Source organism: Staurois parvus, unplaced genomic scaffold (assembly GCF_062004578.1).
Source record: "Staurois parvus isolate SC_StPar_1 unplaced genomic scaffold, SC_StPar_1.0 ptg002678l, whole genome shotgun sequence".
Classification (NCBI taxonomy): Eukaryota; Metazoa; Chordata; class Amphibia; order Anura; family Ranidae; genus Staurois; species Staurois parvus.
This window is the reverse complement of record NW_028320474.1, coordinates 139,729-149,528: the sequence shown is the minus strand read 5'-3', so window position 1 is coordinate 149,528 and position 9,800 is coordinate 139,729. Positions and strand designations below refer to the sequence as shown.

General features: G+C 41.2%; 1 protein-coding gene across 1 annotated transcript; it reads right to left on the bottom strand.

Moving 5' to 3' along the window:
* Positions 1-1,005: 1,005 nt before the first annotated feature.
* On the bottom strand, positions 1,006-3,825 carry LOC149429963 (putative tubulin polyglutamylase TTLL2). Its single transcript, XM_089666307.1, has one exon. The coding sequence runs from the start codon at positions 3,808-3,810 to the stop codon at positions 2,089-2,091; it is 1,722 nt and encodes a 573-aa protein (XP_089522433.1). The 5' UTR covers positions 3,811-3,825; the 3' UTR covers positions 1,006-2,088.
* Between the last annotated feature and the right edge of the window lie 5,975 nt (positions 3,826-9,800).

Here is a 9,800-nt window from a genome sequence, read left to right as displayed (position 1 = left end):
GGACATAATAGCATAAAAGTAAAAAATATTGTTTTTTTTTCTCAAAATTGTCGGTCTTTTTTTTTATAGCGCAAAAAATAAAAATGCACATGCAATCAAATACCACCAAAAGAAAGCTTAATTCGTGGGAAAAAAAGAACGTAAATTTAATTTGGGTGCAGCATTGCATGACCGTGCAATTGTCAGTTAAAATAATGCAGCGCCGTAACGCAAAAATGGGCCTGGTCAGGAAGGGGGTTAAATCCACTGGAGGGCAACTGGTTAACCTGTAGCTAAAGTACACTGTAATACTACATAACAAATTTGGCCCATATAAGGCTGAGCACACCTCAGTCTCTGATTATAGTATTGCAGATCTATGTACACATTCAGTTGTTATACTGTATGATCCTGATAACATACTAAACTTGTCCATACTTTGTGTAGTATGGTGTACAAATAAATAATATAAAAAATGAAATTCCTATTGCAGGGGGTGCCTAACATTTGACTTTTATAGTTTTGTTTACTTATAGAATTTTACTTTTTTCTTACTGCAGACTTCTGGGAAATCAGTGAGCTAATCACTCAAGCAGGACATTACATTTTTGTGGGCGAACTGTACACCAATGGTATACAGAATGCCTCCAGGTTGCCAGATTGCATTGGATTTTTTCAGAAGATTACAGCGGCTGCAGATTGAAAAGGAAAGATAATTTTTAGTAACAATAAATTACAACATGGATTGTGTAGCAATTGTATGTGCTATAATGATTGTTTCTTTTTTTTGCTATTTTTTTCCCATGAAAGTGAAGTTACCTATTTAATTTTCTTTTTCATTGCACATACAGTATGGTGATGGTGGAACTTTCTCTGATCACTGACACAGAATAAAAATGTAGTTCAGTGATTGTGACGTCATGTATGTGCAGGGGGTGCACTCCAGTCATTCTTTCACTGAAGGATTTATCTCAGCAACATTCCTAAAGTCAATGAGGCTACAAATTCAACTGACTGAGGCATTGATTAAATAAACAAGGTTTTATTTTTACAGGTACTGAACGCAATTAAGAAAGCTTGTGGAAAAATAAAAATGGGTTGATTTAAAGCTGAAGTTTAGTCATTTTGGTGGGATGCAGCAGAGCACACAATACACATTAGTTATGTGTAATGTTGTGTATCGCATTACCTGCAGATTGCTGTTTCTGCTAAAAGTCATCCTTTAAATGTGTCCCTCACAGCCGCTGGATACTGCCCTGAGCCATTCAAAAGACTTGTATTACTACATGCCCACAATGCTTAGCATTCTGTGATCACAAGGAAGAGTTCCTGTCATTCAACTGCTACCCCTCCCTTCACGGAATGTGATGCACTGTGGGAGTGTAGTAATGTGAATGTGAATGGCAGGGAAGGCAGAAGAGGAAGGCTGGATGGATGGTGCAACTGTTCTCAGTAGCAGCGGCTGCTGTTACACTTCAGTGTTGAAAGCCAGCTGCTCAGGGCAATATTCAGTGGCTGCGGAGGAGACACTGCAGGGATGATTTTTACCAGAATGAGCAATCTGCAGGTAATGGGATATGTAAAGTGTATGTCTGAGCAAAATAAAAAAAATACATATGAAATATTTCTGCAATATATGCACATTTCCACCTGTTCTGCCTCTAAAAAAAGCTGCAAGTACAGAATAATACCTGTTGATCATGACAGAAATTCAGTCAGTTCCTAACTTTTTATAATACGTTTACAACGCTGCCTCTGCTACACCAAAATCCTAAGAAATAATTTCAGCCCTACCTTAGGTTTCCTGTTCGGGGCCACAGAGCACCATCTCCTCTCCTCATCTTCAAAGCTTAAGTTGGAGGTGTTCTGTAGTCCACCAGGAGAGAACCGAGTCTGGGCTGATAATACTGCTTGGGAGTTCAGCACCTCAAAGGCACTGTTGTGAGCTTACTGAAGGAAATTTGAAGTTCAATGGATTTCTGTACTTGCTGTGTTTTTAATGACATAAAACATCAGTAAATGTGCATGTATTGCAGAGAAGTACTAAATACCTATTTTGTTTTATTTTGCTTAGGCATTCACTTTAAATTTTCACGGTGTAAAACAAAGTTAGGCAACTTTTATCTCTGTCAAATTCCTCTGTGTCAGTTTACTGATTTCCCGAATTATACTCTTGACATTGGTTCCAGATTTTGAAGCAAGAAGAGATGTTTTGTTAAAGGGAAAAATAAGAAGGAAACCACCAACATGGGCAGGAGGCATTTCATCTAGTTCAGATATGTAGTATAAAGGAAATAGAGGATATTCCACAGATTTCCATTGTGCAGTCCTTGGTGTTTGATTTGTTTCACAGTTTGCCTTTAAAGTGATGAGTGCTGATGGGACTTTTGAAACTGCTTGTCTTGGGGAGGTATTCATTCTTTCTCGTAACCTTGAGGTCAAGGTTTTTCGTGGACATATACTTGCTTTTCCACCTGTTACCATTTCTTTGTTCACTGGATCATCCTTGGGTTGTGTAGAAGCCTTTTCCTCTGAGTTACAGATGCAAGAATCCCCAAAGTTGTCCCTAGTTAGTGCTTTTGTTTCTTCATTGCTCTCCAATACAGATTTACAAGATGAAGAGCTGGTGGGCTGATCACAGTTTTCTTTACAGTGACTAATTCTCATTGGGTTGCACTTTTTAAACTCTTTAGAATTGTGTAAGCTTGTATTACTTTTATGCAATGTTTGTAGTTTTGGAGAATGCAAAACTGGAGGAGATGCTTTAACCCTTTTGCTGTTGTATCTTTGTAGGTCAGATGACTTGTAGTTGAGAAGATCAATAATATCATTAATCAGTCTTTTCTTTACTTTTATATCATTTGGGCAATCTAAAGACAGTGCAGGACTGTAGTTTACTTCTAAAAGCCATGGCTTTAGAGTATCATCAATAAGGATATCAAATCCAAAAAGTTCAAAGCAGTTGGGGTACTGAGGTACAGATGGAGCAATGGCTAGCAGGGTCATTGTCACGATATTATATATTCTTTGCCAAAGTAATACATCATCCACTTCGATGCTACGAAGATATGACCTAAACTGACCAAGTGTCCATTTACAACCGGTCCCTACCCTTTCCTTATCTGACAAGTAGGAGGTGCTGTACTTATTAATGCTTGTGTTTGTTAGGTGAGCAAATATGTTATCAAGTGACCCGAGACTGAACTTTTCTGTTGCAAATCTGACCAAACCTTCCTGGTATACATATATGGTCAATGGACAGAAACAGGTCACACAAACATAAATCCTTAGGTCGAATTTGTAGCCAGAGATTAGCAGAGGGTTTGTGATATATTTCTGTACAATTACAGTACAGTCATATGCTAAGTCCTTGATGTCTTGAAAAACAAATATCCCTCTCCCCCTAGACATGTCAGTAGGTTTGCAGATCCAATAGCTTGCCTTTTTACTATGCCTTTCTTTTGAATATTCAGCTAAGAACTTTGTATAGTCATTGGGTAAAATAAAGGCCATAGGACTGAACTGATAATAGGAAGACCCATAGATTCCTTTCATGCGTTTTAAATGTCTTGCCAAACAATCCTTCTTTATCATTTGTGCTGTCCCTGGATGATGGTTAAGCCGTTGCCATGGTTTTATGTTGTTATGATCAGAAGTACGGAATGCTGAGGTTCTCCAGTGTAAGTTCCACTCTGCTTCACCTTGCTGCTCTTCATCAAATTCATCCCAACCACGTTCTAGCAACACTTCACGTACAACTTTGGGAGTACTCTCATGGAGACGAAATATCAGAGTTTCCGATATGTTGCTATCATCATCTTCACTTGCCATAGTACTGAAGAAGGATACATAACCTACATAACGTTTGTTAACTGCAAAAGAATACAGACATATTTTAAATTATGTCAAGTACCAAGTTAAAAAAAATCATCGACAATTAATATTAGGTATAAAAAAGTTTCATAGCCTCTCCAATTTGTCTTTGTGATGCTATAGGCAGTGAAATGGTAAAGATAATGAATACTCATATCTGCTTTCACTACCACTAAGCATCTATATATATATATTGTACAGGACTCCAGGTTTGGGTCCTCTTTGGCAGGTATATTTTTCCCACTATTTGGGTTGTGGTGCCTTTAAGGGGGACAATTTGAAGGCAATATTGCTGTTTTCTCCAGACTTTTCAAAAGAATTTGTTGTCCAAAGAGATGCATTGTTAGGACCTGGTTCACCTGTTGGTGGCACTGTGCTTCCCAGAGTGTGAGTTTTCAGTTTCAGTGTCCACCAGTAGATGTCTCCTAAAATTCAGCAGTCTCAAGTAATGAGTCTCCACCTAGTGCTGGTCTGTCTTGGAAACAATAAAGACTACTTTCTTTTACTCTATATTATTTTTTTTATATTAATAATTGAATTGAACAAATAATGGCAATCAGAAAAGCAAATCAGAATGTGAAAATTGGATCGGTCCCTTATATTGCCTTTCAATGTAGTACCTCCAGTTTAACTGATGGTTAATTTAGTGTCACCGTTACATTGGCAATCAGTGTAGTGCCCCTGAGATGCACCCTGCTGCTGCCTTCACAGATGTTCAAAAATTTCCAAAACTCCGATCTCTCCCAAGTGGTTATTACATAATTGCACAGATTATTGCACCCTTAACTATGCACCTATACCCATAGACGGGAGATGACAGCCACTCTAGCCATTTTTTTATCCTGAGGTAAGGTGGTCCAGGAAGGTGTTGTTCTTCCCTGTTAGAGCAAAGAGTAACATGCTTTATAGAAGTTTTTTTTGCCTTCCTGTGGATCAACTGTGGGCATAGGTTTCTGCATGTGGAGGTTTTCAATGTATTTATTTTACCTTATGTTGGTTGAACTTGGTGGACTGGTGTCTTACATAGGTAACTACCTATGTAGTTATTTACTTGTTTACTCCTCTCTATTCCAAAGCGCAGAGTATTGTTTTTTTTGGGCAGCTAGCCAAAAGACAAGCCTCATTGCAGTCAGACTGTGTCTACATATTGAAACTTGGGTATGAAACTCAGAGGTGCGCACCTTACATCAACTTTATCCCAAAGGCAGAGGGGCATAGAATGACTGCAATGGATAGCACAGTTGGTATCAAATTGGAGATAAGATGTGGGTCATCAGCGCACTGAAATGCTTGTCCAAAGCAGTTTTAATAATCATATACAGTATATCCATAATAAATAAATAAATAAATATCCAGAGTATACAAAACAGAAAGGGGTAACACCCCATATGCACATAGGTCATCTTGCAAAGATACAGCCCGAAGCATAGACAGTAGGATACTACAAAGAAAAACTTTCAAAAGACTCTACATTAGCCCTTAGGTCGTATAATGAGTGTACCTCAGAGTCTAAACTGACTGCAGTGATGAGTGCCCGGGTTTGTCCGTTTTAACAGAGCGTATATGGGAGAGGGAGAAGAGTAGGGTGAACTCAGATAGAGCAAGCTGAAAAAGAAAGGAGAAGAAAAAAAAAGGAGGGGGGGGGGACCAGAGGAGGGAGGGATGTCCCATTCAAAAAGGAGGTAAGGTGAGTCAATCATGGGAGGTGGATACAAAGAGGATTTCCCCCTCCTCTGAAAATGTAAAGATATTCTAGAGAAGCCAGGTTTTCGAGTAGGTTTCACGTCTGTTTTACGCTGTTAGTATTAGGTCCTCCATCTTGTTAACCTCCTCTACCCTCGATAGCCAGAGTGAGATGGAAGGGGGTCGTGTATTCCTCCTCCGTAGGGCGATACAAGATCTGGCAGAATTAAACAAGTGACATAGATGCGATTTGCCATACATTTTGTTCAGGTATATCCGAGACATGTAAGAGGAATAGGGCTGGGTCCTCAGGGAGGACATGATCAGTGAACTTCTGGGAGATACGATGTACCTCTTTCCAGAATGGTTCCAATTTTGGGCACGTCCAAAAAATGTGTAATAAAGAGCCCTCACCATCTTGGCATCTCCAACATTGGCTTGAGAGCGTGGGGCAGTATTTATACAGTATCGACAGTGTACGGGACCATCTGGTAAGGATTTTGAAGTTCATTTCCTGTATTTGTGTACAGATGGATGATTTGATAGCAAAACGGATAATCCGTCATTGTTTGGCTGAAGAGAAGGATCTATTTAACTCCAGTTCCCATTTCCACATAAAGGGGGGAGAGTAGTCCTCTGGTAGAGTAATTAATTGAGCGTACATTTGAGAAAGGGAATGAGGCAGAGGGCCATCTCCCGTACAACGGCGTTTAAAGGGGTTCAACTGACGTTGAAACCTTTCCGGAGGAGGGAGTGCCATCAAAATATGTCATAACTGCAAGGCACTCCAAAAGTTCAGACGATAGCAACCCGTCACGGAGGTAAGCATTGAAATTGACGGTCACTGTGTGGAGTTCAAAAAATGGGATGCTTGGTAGCATTGGGAGCCCAATAGGGTATAAAGCAAGCCCCCTGGCAATCCAGGAGAAAAGCATGGGTTCCCTATAATTGGGAAGAGGGGATAGTAAGCAGACAATAGAGGGGTGGCATGGCACAACTGAGCACAAATAGTTAATGTAGGCCCCAGAGTCAGATGCCTCTTGAGAGTGAATGGGAGGTCCCTAAAACACCATACCTCCCGGCGTAAGGGGATATTACATTGAGAGTGTTCTATCTGTGGCCACACTTTTTAATGTCAATATGTCTATACCAGTCTACACATCTGGAAGAGGTTAGACACATGTATCAAGTTGAGGACCTTAGTGGTATTGTCGCGAGCTTCCCGTGTTGGTATAAAGCCCACTTGGTCAAGATGAATCAGGTCAGACAAGTGTCATTGAATGTGGGTTGCCAAGATTTTCATGAAGGGTTTCAGGTCCACATTTAATAGAGAAATGGGATGGTAGCTACCACAGCATGAAGGGTCTTTCCCTTCTTTGGGGATGACAGAAATGTGAACTCTTAGCGAATCGGTAGGAAAGGCTGCTTTATGCCCCAAGGTATTGAACAGTTGTACCATGTGTGGTCCTAAGAGGGGGAGGAAAAGTTGGTAGTATCTGAGCGTGTAGCCACCTGGGCCCTGTGCTTTTCCTGATTTCATAGTGACAATAGCCACTTGCAGTTCTTCCAGGGTATCGGTGCGGATAATTTGGGGAGACCTGAGGAGGAAACATATTCCTCATTGGTACCCGGGGGGACCGATTTATTGGACAGATTATATAAGTTGTGGTAAAACTCACAAAAAGGGGCTGCAATCCGAGGGGGTAGGTATACTTTCCTACCGTCACGGCCTACAAGATGTGGAATATAGGATTGAGCGCGTTGGTCCTGTAGAGCCCTAGCTAACAGGCGACTGCATTTATCTCCTGACTCGTAATAGCATTTCCTGTAGGATTGCAACGCCGCTTTGGCCTTATATTGGAGAAGAGATGTGATTTGTCGGTGTAGACTTAGAAGATCCTTTTCCACAGATGCAGTAGGTAGTAGTTTATGTTGAACCTCTAACGAGTGTATATCCATAAGCAATCTAGAAAGTTCAGCTTTGTGATTGCGTTTAAGTCTCGAGCAATGCTTGATAAGAATCCCCCTAATCACCATTTTATGAGCCTCCCAGACTATTCCGGGGTCACTCTCCGAAGTGGAATTCATTTGAAAATAGAATTGGATCTCTTTGGTTATATCCTCCACTACTGATTTGTCTTGAAGAAGACCCTCATTGAGTCTCCAATGCTCCATATGGGGGGGAGCGTGTTTTGCCACAGATTTTCTCAATGTGGTCCGACCACATAATATGCCCGATTTCTATTGCTACAACCTCTGACAGCAAACGATGGGGAACCAAAAAAAGATCATTACGGGAATACGCCTTAAGCGGAAACAAATAAAAGGTGTAGTCTCTTTCATCAGGATGAAACAACTGCCAAGCATCTGTAAGCTGAAATTGATGAAGAGTCTGCAAATCACATTTGCGACCGCTAGAGACAATAGAAGAGCCCCCCATCAAAGTTTCCACTTTTGGGTCCAAGGGCAGGTTAAAGTCTCCTCCAAGGAGGAGAGTGCTCTCAGTGAAAGTCATGAGCGCATCGATAGTAGTGCAGAGAAACTGGTCTTGTCGGCTGTTAGGAGCATAGACCATGGCCAAAGTCATCTAAATTCTGCCAGTTGTGCCTTTGAGGAAAAAAATGATCAGCCCTTCACATCCGCTCTGGACTCGAGAAGTAACCAAGGCAGTCTTTTAGAGATAAAGATGGAGACACCCCTGGATTTAGACATCTGATTGAAAGCATGATAAACGGATGGATAAAATCTTTTTCTGAGAGTCGGGCTTTCCTCTCCTTGAAATGGGTTTCCTGAATAAATGCAATGTCTGTATGAGAGCATTTTAGATCTCGAAGCAGCATCCTATGCTTCTCAGGGACTTTGAGTCCTCTTGCGTTCAGGGTGGTAATACTGACCACATCCATCCCGCCATCTGGGGGAAAAAAGAGGAAGAGACAAAAAAAAAGGGGGGTAAGGTAGTTGTAAGAAAAGAAAAGGTCAAGAAAGTAAAGGTAAAATATGAAAAACTTAGAGAATATGAAAGGAAATAAGAAGGAGCAAATTAAAAAGAAGAAAAGACCTCTCTCAGATGTTAGTGGTTGGGGAAGTTGGAGGACCTCCACTACCCCGCCTAAACAAAGAAAAGTAGTACAAGAAGGAACTCAGGTATACAACTTACCACCTAAGTGAGCGCAGGCCTAAGTGGGGAAGTGGCTCAGTGGGGTCAGCAAGGGATTGCACCCCTCCCTCCAGCAATACATACAGTCACTAATATGGAAAGATTTGTGCAGACAGAGCCCGTTTATGAATAAGTAATGTTTACCAAATAACCAGGCATAGTCAGATAAAGGTTAGCAGGGAGTCTCCAAAATACAAAAAAAAATGCAAAAATGTAAACCATAAGTACGTACTAGATTCATCTACTTCCAGAACCATACGGGTTTCCCACCCTTCTCCATCAGACTAAACGCAGGCCCCCAGTAAACCGGGCTTCCGCCATTCAACTCTGATGGTGGCAGGATCCCCCGGGCCTTCGCCAGAAGACAAAAGTGTCCCCCCCCCCAGGTGACAAGGCATCAGCCCACAGCCTGGGAGAGTCCACCACTCCCGATCAGACATGCCTCCATAACCTCAACACTAGAGTTAAGTAACCATAATACAGTGCTCTAATAAAGTAGATAACGTTATCCTAAATGAAGTGAAAGAACATACTGATATGAAAAGCACTCGAGGCAAAGCCCATGAGGCAGCCTCTCCTCTAGGTTTACCTGACCAGATCACCAGTACAACTGACATTTCACTACAACACCTCATTTAGCCTGAGGAAAAATAATGAGGCCATAAGACCTCCGAAAATGTGAGTTATCATTAAACTGATGCATAGTGCAATACCGTAAAGGCACGGTCTCTGAAAAATTAAGGCTCAGAATCTTCCTGTAGGCACAGTAAGGTAGCATAGTCTCCTGGAACATAGGAGGTGAGAGGTCCAAACTCACCAGAGTCTCAAGGTGTAGATGGTGTCTACCATGATATAGATTGCCCTTGTCTGGAGTGGAATCCAAGGAAGGATGATCCACCCACATATTCACTACAAAGGTGTGTGAGGAAGAAATTATATCCAGTGAATAGTAGGCTCTGGAGATCAGGGTATAGTCTACCAGAAAAATTGAGGGTTCTAGTCCTCTAATAAAAAAAAATATAAAAGGTGGTTCATAGGGCCATCAACCCCTCAAGCTGGAGCATACTCTTTGCATATTAGTTGCAGTTAGTGATATACCTGTGGTCAA